The sequence below is a fragment of the Chrysochloris asiatica genome, unplaced genomic scaffold (assembly GCF_000296735.1).
Source record: "Chrysochloris asiatica unplaced genomic scaffold, ChrAsi1.0 scaffold00219, whole genome shotgun sequence".
NCBI lineage: Eukaryota > Metazoa > Chordata > Mammalia > Afrosoricida > Chrysochloridae > Chrysochloris > Chrysochloris asiatica.
The window spans coordinates 3,679,640-3,694,052 of record NW_006408737.1 but is presented as its reverse complement, the minus strand read 5'-3'; the positions used below and the strand labels follow the sequence as shown (position 1 = coordinate 3,694,052).

Genomic DNA, 14,413 nt, shown 5'->3' with positions numbered 1-14,413 from the left:
CAGCTGCAGGAGCCCTCTTCCAGGGAACAGTCACTAAGCAATTTCCTCATAGAGATCCAGTGGAATCGGAGCAGAGAAACACCTTCCTCATTTTGGATGCTGCTCCCAAACGTGTTCCTCAGTCCATGTGTCATTCATTCTAGTCTTCACTGTTCTCCAAATGGTTTCCTCAGCCTTAGCTTCTGTGACTTTCAGCTCTCTCCTTCCTCTCTGGTTCCACACTAGTTCACACACTGATCCTTACTTTCTTCGTTGATCTCTCTGCCCCCACTTCATTGCTACAGTGTAATTTCCACTGCTGACCTGATTGTACTCCTCTTTTACTCTAGGATACTCAATGGCTTCCCCTTTCTTTTAGAGTAAGTCCACATTCCTTAGTCTAGCATTCAAGGTTCTTCACAACCCAGCCCTACCTCATATTTTCCTCTTATGAACTAACCCAAATGCTTGCTGATTTCTACATAAGTAAGATGGCCTGTGATATCCTAGTTTGTCAGATAATCCTGGTTAATGCCTACTGTCCATCAAAATTTGTAATAGCATCCTTTTTTGCTTTCTAAAATATTCCTGGATATTTGGAGAACAAATCCTCACTCTTGTGCAAATCGTACACTTTCCTACCTCTGAACTGTTGTTCTTAGTTTCCTGACCTGGATGCTTTTCCTCCCTCTTTCTCATGTCTATTAAAACTAGATGCTGCCTATGCCCTGTGTCCACTTCATTCTATTTCTCTCCCCCAATCTCTGCAAGCATAAATGAATCTCTTCCACCTCTGGCATAGTAGCTGTGTTCTTCTCTTGGTCTCCTTGAGTACATTTCTCAGTTCACATCGTGAACAGAAAAGTCTTACAGGACAGAATCCTGTCTGATTGGTCCTTGCATCTTTTCAGTTAGTCCAGCTCAGAGCCTCGCTCAAAGCAAGCAAGAGACCATGGAGCTGTTTACCCAACTGCCCCATGCACTCACACTCTTCTTCCCTGTAGGAAAAGCGCATGTCCAAAGCAACAGAAGTGATGATGCAGTATGTGGAGAACCTGAAGAGGACGTATGAGAAAGACCATGCAGAGCTCATGGAGTTTAAAAAACTTGCAAATCAGAATTCAAGCCGCAGCTGTGGTCCCTCTGGTAAGGAGCTGGGTTCCAACCTCATCTTGGCCTGACAGTATAGACCTGTGATGGGTCTAGGCCAGTATTATATCTCTTATGGAAGCCTCAGGATCTGTGTTAAGTTGAGCTTCTGCCCAAACCCTGCCCATGGGAGCCTGGCAGGAGCTGTTCTGGTGAATCTGTGGGGGCTGGAACCAGATAGCACAGTTAGCCTCAATTCCCAACCACTGACTGACACATGACCCACAGGCTGCCGGAACACTCTGTGAGTGACAGTCTTATGAGAATGAAGTCTTCGTGCTTTTTTATGTGGCACATGTTAAGGAATTTGGATTATCTTAGAACGCATTGGAGATCCAACCAAAGGTTTTAATCCAGGACGTAAATGATAATATATGTGATTTTAGGAGATTCTTTCTGACTGCAGTGTGGTAATTATATTACTGGGGCAGAGCCAAAGGCTGGGAAACGCATGAAAACGATATTATAATGGTCCAAATAAGAGATGAAGTGGAAGTGGGGATATGGAGGAAGAGCCTGGAAAAAACAGATGTTGGTAAGGTAAATAGCAACTAGTGGGTAAAACAAATATTTCAACAAAACATATATTTTTTAAATAAATTCTTTAAATATTGCTATAGGAGCACAGAAAGGAGCTCTGGTAGCGTAGTGGTTACGAATCGGGCTGCGAACCTTAAGGTCAGCGGTTCGAAACTACCAGCCGCTCCGCGGGAGAAAGATGAGGCTTTCTACTCCCGTAAAGATTTACACCCTCGGAAACCCTGTACAGGGTCGCTATGGGTCGGACCCGACTCGATGGCACATAACAACAACAACAACATAGGAGCACAGAAGAGGGGTTAGTCAATAGTGTTTGAAAAAGTCAAGGAAGGTTTCACAGAGGGATGGCATCTGGGCACACTTTCAAAGTAAAAATAGTTCTTAGTCAAGATAGGGGAGATCCCAGGTTGAATGACCAGCATGTACAAAGGTGTGGAGGCTGGAGGTGAGAACAACATGAAATCAACAGTTTGGTCTGGTTGCACTGTTGGGGTGTGATGGGGAGAGACTGAGGGCAAGACTTGGCAGACCACATGCCAAGCCATGATAACAAGTCAGGACTTTGTCTTCTAGGCAATGGACAACAATGAGAAGTAATTGTTGAGTTTTACATAGTGTGACATAGTTAGATCTTATTTTAGGGAAATGATTCTGATTTTAGAGTAAAGTTTAAAGGATTACACAACTTGAAGTATAGATCCAAGGCAGCTTGTACAGAAGGCCAGGAGGGCAATGATAGTACTTTGAACCAGGATCTCTCCTTGGGAGCTGCCAGGGTTTGAGCTCTGGCTGATGAGATGAATAGCAGGAGAAATAGACCTTTCAGTGACAGGAATCCCTGTGGAATGCAAACATCCATGTTACCCAAAGCAGAAGGAGGGAAAGTACAGAAAGTATAACAGATGGAGAAACCGTTATAAACAGGAGGTTTCACAAGTTTCCTGGGGAATATCAGCGATGCTTCCCAGAGTCCAAAGGGAGTGTACACATGTTCCAGGCTGTCTGCTAAGGATCTTGGCAGCAAGTCTTCTGACCCACATGTATCTGGGTCTCTAACAAACCACTCTGTCAATGGTAGAAGTTGCTGCCACAGAATCCTAATACATGAGCTCTTGCATTATTGTCCTGCAAGGTCTCCTGTGAACCACCTTACCCCTAGAATAAGCCCAATTACACACAGGTCTCATTCATTCATCTATTGTCTTTGCTGTGTCATACACGATACTGGATTTTAGAGGTAAAGGGCACATAGTCCCTGATGCAAAGGACCTCCCATCCTGTGGGGAGGGCAGAGCAATGTGATTGATGTTATGACAGAAGGAAGCTGACTTCCTGGGGAACATACTGTAGAGTTCCATATGCAGTCTGGGGGATAAGAAAATGCTTACATTAGGAAGGAAAACTTAAATCTTGAATAGTGACTAAGTGCCGTTCAGACATTTGTTCCTACTCCAGCTATTTTTCCAAGCTATTCCTCAGCTTTTTAAGTAATCCTGGTGGTGGTATGGGTTAAGTGTTAGGCTGCTAACTGAAAGGTCAGCAGTTTAAACCTGCTAGTTGATCCATGGGAGAAAGATGAGACTGTCTGCTCTTGTAAAGATTTGTAGTTTCAGAAACCCTATGTAGGGGTCACTATGAGTTGAAATCAACTTAGTAGCAGTGGGTTTGGTAGTTTTTAGTTTTATACAGAGGGGCCAGCCCTCAACCAGTGTGTGTGTCCATAAAATACTCATTCTAATGATATTTACTTCTTAAGTCTTTACTTGACTCCTGGCACTCTTTGTCTATGCACGTGACTTTGAAAACAACAATGACAGAAAATAGTCCTGATTTCAAGAAAATTAAATGATGCACATTTAAATAATACTTGTTATTTTATTTTCTGAACATGACATAAGATGGTCGGCCTTTTGGATGATTTCTTAAAGATAGACATCTCAAAGTATAAATGCTAGCTCAAGGGAGAGGAACTTTTATAAGCCTCTTAAAGTAAGTCCCATTGATATTTCCATTTAATGAGTTATATTCAATTAATTATGCCAACACATTCTTATTTACTTCTAAAAATATTTATAGGTTTAATAGACCAAAATGATATCTTACTTCATAAATTTGATTTGCATTTCTTGTTTTTTCCTAATGTTTATTGGACGTTGTACTTCACGTTTGTAAGTTATCTTACTATGACCTTAGCCCATTTCTAAGGGTAGTATTTTATTAATTTGTATGAACTCTTCATATATAAAGAACGTTTTACTGGTACTGTAATTTTAGCTGACTGGAAAACTTGAAAACCCTTCAACCACAGTACTTTGAAATGCTGGAGAAAATAGAGCCAATATTAGTTAAAAGAAATAGCTGAATCCACAAGAAAAGAAATTGAAATCCCTGCACACAGGAAAAGAAAAGAGAACTGAAACCAAGCTGGTCCTGCAGCTTCGTTGGGGGCAAAAGCCAGCCTTAGTTACGTGGGACCTCAGCCTCCCATGGCAGAAACTCTCACTTAAAGTTAATACTTTCCAAGGACTGCATCTTTAGAGAGAATTTGGAAAAGAAAAAAAATCAATCATTGGAAAAGAAAAAATCAGCAGAAAAACAAATAAAGAAAGTTTGTTTCACCCTGGCCTCTAGTTGGAAAAAATACTTTCTCCTTCCTCTTAGGAAAAGTGCGTGTCCAAAGTGATAGAAATTGTGATGCAATATGTGGAGATTCTGAGAAGAACATCAAGTTGGTGCCCTTGGGAACACTGTCAAAAACAAACATAAGTCATTCTGGAGAGACAGACCCTCCACCCAGGGCAGAATCCTCTAACTTCTCACTATAGATGAGTTCACAATACAAAATTATAAAATGCACAAGGAAACAAACCACCACAAGCAAAAATCATCATCTCACACACACACACACACACACACAAATAGGATTATAATCTAAGAACCTTAGAAAACAGAATATTCTGATAATTTTTAAAGATACATTTTAAATGTTTAGAGACATAAAAGAATGAATCAAAAACATGAGAATAAAAGAAACCAACTATCAAAAGAGAAAAAATAGAACGTCTAGAAATGAGAAACTGTTGTCAGGTGCTATTGAATTGATTCTGACTCACAATAACCCTATGCACAAAAGTACAAAACACTGCCTCCTCCAGTACCATCCTCACAATGGCTGTTATGTTTGAGTCCATTTTTGCTGCCACTTTGTCAATCCGTATCCTTGAGGGCCTTCCTTTTTTCCTGCTGGCCCTGCATTTTACCAAGCATGATGTCCTTCTCCAAGGACAGGTCCCTAATAACATGTCCAAAGTATGAGAGATGAACTTATACCATCCTGGCTTCTAAGGAGAACTCTGGCTGTACTTCTTCCTACCAGATTTGTTTGTTTTCCTGGCAGTCCATGCGATCTTTAACATTGTTCTCCAGCACCATAATTCAAATGCATTGATTCGTCTCCATTCTTCCTTAATCCTTGTCCAACTTTCACATGCATCTGAGGCGATTGAAAATACTATAACTTGGGTCAGGCATGCCTTAGTCTTCAAATTGATCTCTTTACTCTTTAACAGTTTGAAGAGGTCTTTTGCAGCAGATTTACCTAATGCAATGCATCATTTGATTTCTTAACTGCTGCTTCTATGAATGTTGATTGTGGATCCTAGCAAAATGAAGTCTTTGACAGCTTCAATCCTTTCTCCATTTATCATATTATTTATTGGCCCTGTTGTGAAGGTTGTTATTTTCTTTACATTAAGATACATGCCATGTTGAAGGCTATATCTTTGATCCTCCTCAGTAAGTATTGTAAGATTGTATCATCTGCATATTGTAGATTGTTAACAAGTCTTCCTCCAATCCTGATGCCACATTCCTCACACAATCCACTTTCTCAGATGAGTTGTTCAGCGTACAGATTGAATAAGTATGGTGAACAAATACAGCCTTGGTACACACCTTTCCTGATTTAAAACCATTCAGTATCCCCTTGTTCTGTTAGAACAGCTGCCTCTTGAGCAAATTAAGTTCTGGAATACTCATTCTTTGGAATGTTATCCATAGCTTGTCATGATACACACAGTCAAAAGCCTCTGCATAGTCAATAAAGCACAGGTAAACATCTTTCTGGTATTCTCATCACGATCCATCTAATGGCAACAGTGATATCCCTCATTCTGCATCCTATTCTGAATCTGGTTTGAATTTCAGGCAGTTCCCTGTCAATGTACAGTTGCAACCATTTTAGATTTTTTTTTTTTTAATTTTGCTTGTATGTGATATTAATGATCAATGACTTCTGCATTCCATTGGGTCACCTTTTTGTGGAATGGGCACAATATGGACCCATTTCAATTGGTTGGCCAGGTAACTGTCTTCCAAATTTCTTGCATAGATGAGTGAGTGCCTGCAGTACTGTATCAATATGTTGAAAGATTTCAATGTGTATTCCATCATTTCCTAGAGCCTTGTTTTTCACTAGTGCCTCAGTGCAGCTGTGACGAATCATCAATTCTTGATCCTATACTACCTCTTGAAATGATTGGACATTGACCATTTCTTTTTGGTGGTACATTGACTATATGAATTCCTTCTATCTTCTTTTGAGGCTTTCTTCATCATTCAATATTTTTCCCATAGAATCCTTCAGTTGCAGGTTGAGGCATGAAATTTTTTTCTTCCATTTTTCAGCATGAGAAATGTTGAACGCGTTCTTCCCTTTTGTTCTTCTAACTCCAGGTGTTTGCATTTCATTACAATACTTCATCTTCTTGAGCTGTCCTTTGAAATTTTCTGTTTGGCTCGTTTACTTCCTCATTTCTTCCATTCACTGTAGCTTTTCTATACTCAAAAGCAAGTTTCCAAGTCTCTTTTAACAAGTGTTTTGTTATTTTCATTTTTTTTGGAATGGTGGTGGTGGTGATTGTGTGCTATGGAGTCGGTTCTGACTCATAGCGGTCCTGTATAAATGTAGGGTTTCTGAGGCTATAAATCTTTATGGAGTCAGAAAGTCTCATCTTTCTCCCATAGAGCAGCTGGTAGATTCAAATTGCTGACCTTGCAGCCCAACTCGTAACCCATTATGCTACAAGGACTCCCTTTTGGGGAATGGTATTGTTGTTAAGTGCTATTAAGTTGATTCTGATGCATCTATAGTGTTTCCAAGGAGCAGCTGGTGGGTTTGAACTGCTTTCCTTTTGGTTCTCAGTCCAGTGCTTATCCTGCAGTGCCACACTAAGAGAATAGAGTCATGGAAATTCAAAATTCAGCAGATAGGTATGGTAGTTACTATAGTTGAAGCTGTTCTTCAATATTTCAGGTCTCCTTATGGGTACCCTTTCCCCACTGTATTGAAGTTGTTAGGTGTCAGAGTCAGTTCCAAGTCATAGACTCTGTGCGCAACACAATGAAAAACTGCCTAATCTTGTGCCATTCTCACAATTGTTATGTTTGAGGTCTTTGTTGCTGCCACTGTGCCAATTCATCTCGTTGGGGTTCTTCCTCTATCTTCACTGATCCTCTACCTTAGCAAGCATGATGTTCTTCTCCAGGAACTGGTCTCTCCTTATAACATGTCCAAAATATAAAAGATGAAGTCTCACCATCCAGGCTTCTAAAGAGCATTCTGGCTGTACTTCTTCTAACATAGATTTGTTTTTTCTTCTGAGAGCCCATTGATCTTTCGATGTTCTTTGTCAATACCATAGTTAAAATACATCCGTTTTTCTTTGGTCTTCCTTTTTTTTATAGTCCAACTTTCACATGCATACGAAGCAATTGAAAATACTATAAATTGTTGTTAAGTGCCATTAGTCAATTCCAACCCACAGTGACCCTGTATAGGGTTTCTGAGGAGCAGCTGGTGAACTTGAACAGCCAACCTTGCAGTTCAAATGGCTTTACAATTTGGAGCATTAACCCACAGCGTCAAGTTGTAAGGTATGGCTAAATTACCTGCTTTGACCAATGAAATGTGAGCAGAAGTGATGTGTATCACATCTGAGCTGAGACCTTTAGGAGCTAGTGTGCAAATTTCTTTCTCTTGACCTGGCAGCCATCAGGCTCCCCAATAAAGCCCCAATAGCCTGAGTTGGAACCAACTCCACAGCACATAACCACCACCAGCACCAGCCTGAGTGAGGAATTAAAAAGCAGAGCCTGTTACCAACTCATAAACAAATACACATGTAGCATAAGGGGAAAAAAAGCAGTCTTTGTTGTTATAAGCCATTGAAATGTCTAGGTACTTATTGTAGCATAACTTAGCTTACCCTGATTGATATAACATTCAAATCAGATTGTACTAACTATGAAAAATTAATTAATCAAAAGGTAGATTTGAAGAAGCTATCCAAAATGCTGCTCAGAAGGATAAATTGATTACAAATATGAAAGAAACATTATGAGGTATGGGGTATGGAGTGGAATGAGACAGTCCCAAATACATTAAGAGGATGGCTGCTAGGGTGGAGGTGCAGTGAGGTACGCCGTCAGCAATTCCACAGAATACCAGGCAAAGCAGATTTAGGGCAGAGTTCCAAAACTTGGAACCACATAAGTAGGAACATTTTAAAAGTTTGAAGGCTTATAGCTAGTGAAATTTGTAGTGAAAGTGAGAAATCGTGTACTTTTGAATCTGCTGGGCTCAGCAACCTGGAGCCGATAACTTGGGCGAGACCAAGCGAGGGAGCAGACACACCACGGAAAAAACACCGCAGGAACCACAGAGCAAAGGTGGACAACACACTTAGTTGGTTTTGTTTTGTTCTGATTTTCTTTCTTTTTGGTATCTGTTCATTGCCCCCCCACACACACTGTTTGCACACCTCTATTCTGGTGACTAGAGGGGGTGCCTGAGAGAGTGGACACCCCCTGCCCTCACCACTGGTGGGTTCTTCTGCCACACATGAGCACAGATACTCTCAACCCAAGAGCCGTCCCTGAACTGTTCTTGTTTTTGTTTTTTTTTTAACATGGAAAAGGCCAGAAAATAAGGAGTGTGGAGAGGGAAAGACAGTTTTAAAAAGAAAACAGGCCAAAAATTAAATACTGAGGTACAGCATAACAACCTTGATATCTTGATATCTCTCAGGCAGCTTTGAAGGTGAGAAAGTGAAAGAGGACATTAAAGTCATACGCATATTAGGCTAGAGATTTTTTTTTTTCTTTTCTCCCTCCTCTCCCTTTTCTGCAATTATAGACTACAGTGTCCAGTCTAGTTGTTGTTGTTGTTGTTTTAGTGGGTTTTTTTTTTTTCTTGTTTTTTGCTGTTGCTGTTTTGCTTTTTTATGCTCCCCCTTCTACCTTTGGGGGACTCTTTCTCTCCCTATATTACCCAAGAAGAGACAGCAACTGCTGCCATATAGTCAAGCTACAATCATACTCTATAAAATATCAAAATCCAGGCAAGAACCAATACCAACTGCCATATACCAGAGAGGCAGACAACACCTGTGAAAGTTACTCTGAGTTAAGCAATAAGAAGAGTGAAAAGGGAAGCCCACATCCTGATCACATCTACCTGGAAGCAATCAGAAAGCATAAAAAAAAATGCCAAAACACATACTCAGTTAAGTATTAAGGCCCCAGATAAACACTAAACATGTCCAGGAAGCAAAATCAGATAACCATATCAGTACATGTCCAGAAACAAGATAAAGTGTCTGAGACAAATGACCTAGAGTAGACCTGGACTACATTCTGGAAGGAAGGAAGGCCTTGGAAATGCCTGAGAAGGAATTCAGAAAAATGATTATAAAATGTTTTAAAATACTTTACAATGGAGTTGAGAAAAATAAGGAAGAAGTCAGGAAAGTGCTACAGGAACAATCAAATAAGACAGATACAGCATTAGAAACAACTAAAAACCTACAGAAAGAGGTCCAAATGATCAATACTAGAATATCAGAAATAGACAATACACTAAAAGGGCAAAGGAGTAGAATAGAAGAAATGGAAGGTAGAACCAGTGAGCTGGAAGGCAAATCTCTCAATACCACTAAGATAGAAGAGTAAACAGAAAAAAAAGGATAAAAAAATCTGAAGAAGGTCTAAGATTCGTGTTGGACAACATGAAGAGGAATAACTTAAGAATTATTGACAGTCTAGAACAAAAAGAATCACACAACTCCACAGAGGAAACAGTTGATGAACTGCTGGAAGAAATTTTCTCTAACATCCTCAAAAGTGAAAAGATAAACATTCAAGGAGCTCAACAAACTCCAGGAAGGATAGACCCCAAAAGAAAATCACCAAGACATATCATAATCAAGCTCTCCAAAATCAAAGATAAGGAGACACTCCTGAAAGCAGCTAGGGAAAGCAGAAGTGTTACATACAAAGGCAAGCAAGTCAGATTAAGCTTGGATCTCTCAGAATAAACCATGCAAGCAAGAAGGCAATGGGGAGACATATATAAAATGCTGAAAGAAAAAAACTGCCAACCAAGAATCCTTTATCCAGTAAGCTATCAATCAAATACAACAGTGTAATCAAAACATTCCAGGATAAACAGAAGCTAAGGGATTTTGCCAAAGCCAACCCTGCTATGAAAAATATCCTAAAGGGAGTTCTGTGGACTGAGAACCAACAAGAACAGACAACAGTCAGAGATTGCCATACGTGGCAGCAACTCCCAGAACTAAAGCAACAGAAGGAAGTGTTGAGAACAGAACAAAATTATAAGAACAAACTCAGAGAATCTGGGCGTTCAGTCTATGATCAAAACAATTACAATGTAAAAGAAGGTAAACACGTAGGAACAGAGATCCAGATGGTGAGAAGATCAGGTAGATTACAGGATAAAATAGATTGCACTAAATAGAGGGAAAAGTTAATGGACTCTAAGGTAACCTCAAAGAAAATTAACACTCCAAATACATTAAGAGGTCCATAAGGAGAGAATGGGGAAGAGGAAATATTTAGGGAGATCATGGCTAATGGTTTTCTAGAACTAAAAAGAACAAACAGAGGAGTAAAATTAACTCAGTAGAAAGAAATAGATTGCAAGAAGAAATATGATCAAAGACATTTGTAAATGTAGATAAGTCTAAACAACCATTCTATAAAATTATCAGAATGAATAATTAGGGAATACAAAACTGGATGAAAATTAAATGCTGAAAAACAATGCAATTTAAAGTTGAGAGTTTATCATGTTCTAAGGTTTAGTCAGGAAGAGAATGGTGGTGGTGGTGTGCCATCGAATCAGTTCTAAGTCTTAGGGACCCTGTAGCTGTAAATCTTTACAGGAGCAGAAAGTCTCATCTTTCTCCTGTGAAGCAGCTGGTGAATTCAAACTGCTTGCCTTGTGCCTAGCAGCGCAACATGCAACTCACTACACTGCCAGAGCACCTAGGAAGAGAATAGGGGTCTTGATTCATTTAACATTTAAAGTCAAGTAGATATGTAAACATTTAAACTAAAATCTACCACTCGTCTGTCAGTTTGTCGTACTGTGGTGACTTGCATGTTGTTGTAATGTTGGAAGCTGTGATGGTATTTTAAATACCATCAGGGCTACTCATGGTGGACAGATGTCAACTGAGCTTCCAGACTAAGACAAATTATGAAAAAGGAGAGGTGGACTGCTTCTGAATGTTTAGCCACTGAAAACCTTATAAATAGCAATGGAACACTTGTCAGATAGCACCAGAATATTGAATACTGAAACATTATTAATAGCACCAGAATATTGTCAGACATAGTGCTAGAAGATGAGCCCATCAGGTTGGAAGGCATTCAAAATATGACTGGGGAAGAGCTGCCTCCTCAAACTATAGCTGCCCATGATGACGTGAAAGAAGTAAAGCTTTCAGGACCTCCATTAACTGATGGAACACAATTCAAAATGAGGAGAAATAGTTGTAAACTTCCATTAATAATCACAGCATGGAATGTACAAAGCATGAATCTAGGAAATTGGAAGTTGTCAAAAATGAAATGGAAAACTTAAACATCAATATCCTAGGCATCAGTAAATTGAAATGGCCTGGTATTGACCATTTGGATTCTGACAATCACATGGTTTACTATGCTGGGAATGACAAATTGAAGAAGAATGGTGTCTCATTCATCATCAAAAAGGACATTTCAAGATCTGTCTTGAAGCACAGCACTGTCTGTGATAGGATAATATTCATGCGCCTACAAGGAAGCCCTGGTAGCGTAATGGTTACGAATTGGGTTGTGAACCGCAAAGTCAGCAGTTTGAAACTTCCAGCAGTTCCACGGGAGAAAGATGAGGCGTTCTGCTCCCGTAAAGATTTATAGCCTCGGAAACCCTGTGCAGGGTCGCTATGAGTTGGAACTGACTCCACAGCACTTAACAACAACAACAACACAAGGAAGCCCAGTTAATACAATTATTATTCAGATTTATTCACTAACCACTTGATGAAATTGAAGAATTCTATCAAATTCTTCAGTCTGAAATTGATCAAACATGTAATCAAGATATATTATTAATTACTGGTGATTGGAATGCAAAGGTTGGAAACAAAGAGGAAGGTTCAGTAGTTGGAAAATGTGGCCTTGATGATAAAAATGATACTGGAGATCCCATGATAGAATTTTGCAAGACCAATGACTTCTTCATTGCAAATATCTTTTTTAAACAACATAAAAGGCAACTATACTCATAGATCTACAGATGTAATATACAGGAATCAAATTGACTACATCTGTAGAAGAGTTGGTAGAAAAGCTCCATATCATCAGCCAAAACAAGGGCAGGGGCACATTGTGGAACAGACCATCAATTGCTCATATGCAAGTTCAGGCTAAAGCTGAAATAATTTAAAACATGTCCATGAGAGCAAAAATAGACCTTGAATATATCCCACCTGAATTTAGAAATCTCAAGTACAGATTTGATGCATTAGACATTAATAACTGAGGACCAAAAGAGTTGTGGAATGACATCAAGAACATCATACAGGAAGAAAGCAAAAGGTAATTTAAAAGACAGGAAAGAAAAAAAAGACAAAAATGGATGTCAGAAGAGACCCTGAAACTTGCTCATCAGCACAGATATGCTAAAACAAATGGAAGAAATGAGGAAGTAAAAGAGCTGAACAGAAAATTTCAAAGTGCAGATCGAGAAGACAAAGTCAAGTACTGTAATGAAATATGCAAAGACCTGGAGTTAGAAAACTAAAAGAGAAGAACATGCTCAACATTTCTAAGGCTGAAAGAAGTGAAGAAAAAGATTCAAGCCTCAACTTGCAATTTGAAGGATTCTATGGGCAAAATATTGAATGATGAAGAAAGCATCACAAGAAGATGGAAGGAATACACAGAATCACTGTACCAAAAAGAAATAGTTGATGGTTGACCATTTCAAGAGGTTAAAAGCCCATGGTACTGAAGGAAGAAGTCTAAGGTGCATTGAAGGTGCTGACAAAGAACAAGGCTCTGGGAATTGATGGAATACAAAGTAAAATCTTTCAGCAAACTGTGGCAGCATTGGAGGCACTCACTCATCTATGCTAAGAAATTTGGAAGACAGCTACCTGATTGGAAAAAAATCCATATTTGTGTCCATTCCAAGGAGAGGTGACCCAATGGAATTCAGAAATCATAGGACAATATCATTAATATTATATGCAAGTAATTTTGCTAAAGATAATTTTAAAACAGGTGTAACCATACATTAACAGAGGTTCAAACCAGACTCAGAAGAGGACATGGCACAAGGGATGTTGTTACTGATGCCTGATGGATCATGGCTGAAAGCAGAGAATACCAGAAAGATATTTACCTGTTCTTTATTGACTATGCAAAGGCTTTTGACTGTGTGGATCATGACAAGCTTTGGATAACATTGTGAAGAATGGTTATTCCAGAACACTTAATTGTGCTCATGAGGCACCTATACATAGAACAAGAGACAACCATTTGAACAGAGCAAGGAGACACTGAGTGGTTTAACATCAAGAAAGGTGTGAGCCACTGTTGTATTCTTTCACTGTACTTATTCAATCTGTATGCTGAGCAAATTATATACAGAAGGATTATATACAGAAGAACATGGCATCAGGACTGGAGAAAGACCCATGAATAATCTTCCATATGCAGATGATACAACCTTACCTGCTGAAAGTGAAGAGAACTTAAATGCTTACTGATCAAGATAAAAAACCACAGCCTTTAGTATGGGTTGCACCTCAATGTAAAGAAAACAAAAATCCTCACCACTGGCTCAATAAATAATGATAAATGGAGAAAAGATTGATGTTTAAGACTTCATTTTGCTTACATCCACTATCAACCCTCATGGAAACAGCAGTCAAGAAATCAAAAAACATATGACATTAGGCAAATCTGCTGTACAAGACCTCTTTAAGTTGTTCAAGAGCAAAGATGTCAGTTTGAGGACTAAGGTGTGCCTGACCCATGATATTTTCAATAGCCACATATGCATGCAAAAGTTGGACAATGAATAAGGAAGAGTGTAGAAGAATTTATGCATTTAAATTATGGTGTTGGAGAAAAATATTAAAAGTACCATGGAGTACCAGAACAACAAACATATCTGTCTTAGAAGAAATACAGTCAAAATGCTCCCTAGGAAGATAGCAAATCAGGTGGACGTGTAGCAAAGAGCTCTGCCAACAACAACACAGAATACCTGACCAAGCAGGCTCAGGGGATGTTCCCAGAACTCTGAACCACATATAAAGGAATATTTAGAAGGTTGGAAGGCTTACAGCTGGGGTAATTTGTGGCAGAAGCAAGAAACCCATTGCTT

The 14,413-nt window shown here is 39.2% G+C and overlaps 1 protein-coding gene across 1 annotated transcript in view; it reads left to right on the top strand.

Annotated features, from left to right (window-relative positions):
• Window positions 1–14,413, top strand: part of MRVI1 (murine retrovirus integration site 1 homolog) — a 190,061-nt gene that overhangs the window by 133,087 nt on the left and 42,561 nt on the right. The window contains 1 exon segment of the mRNA XM_006873009.1: window positions 984–1,125. Within this exon segment, the coding sequence (XP_006873071.1) occupies window positions 984–1,125 (142 nt within the window).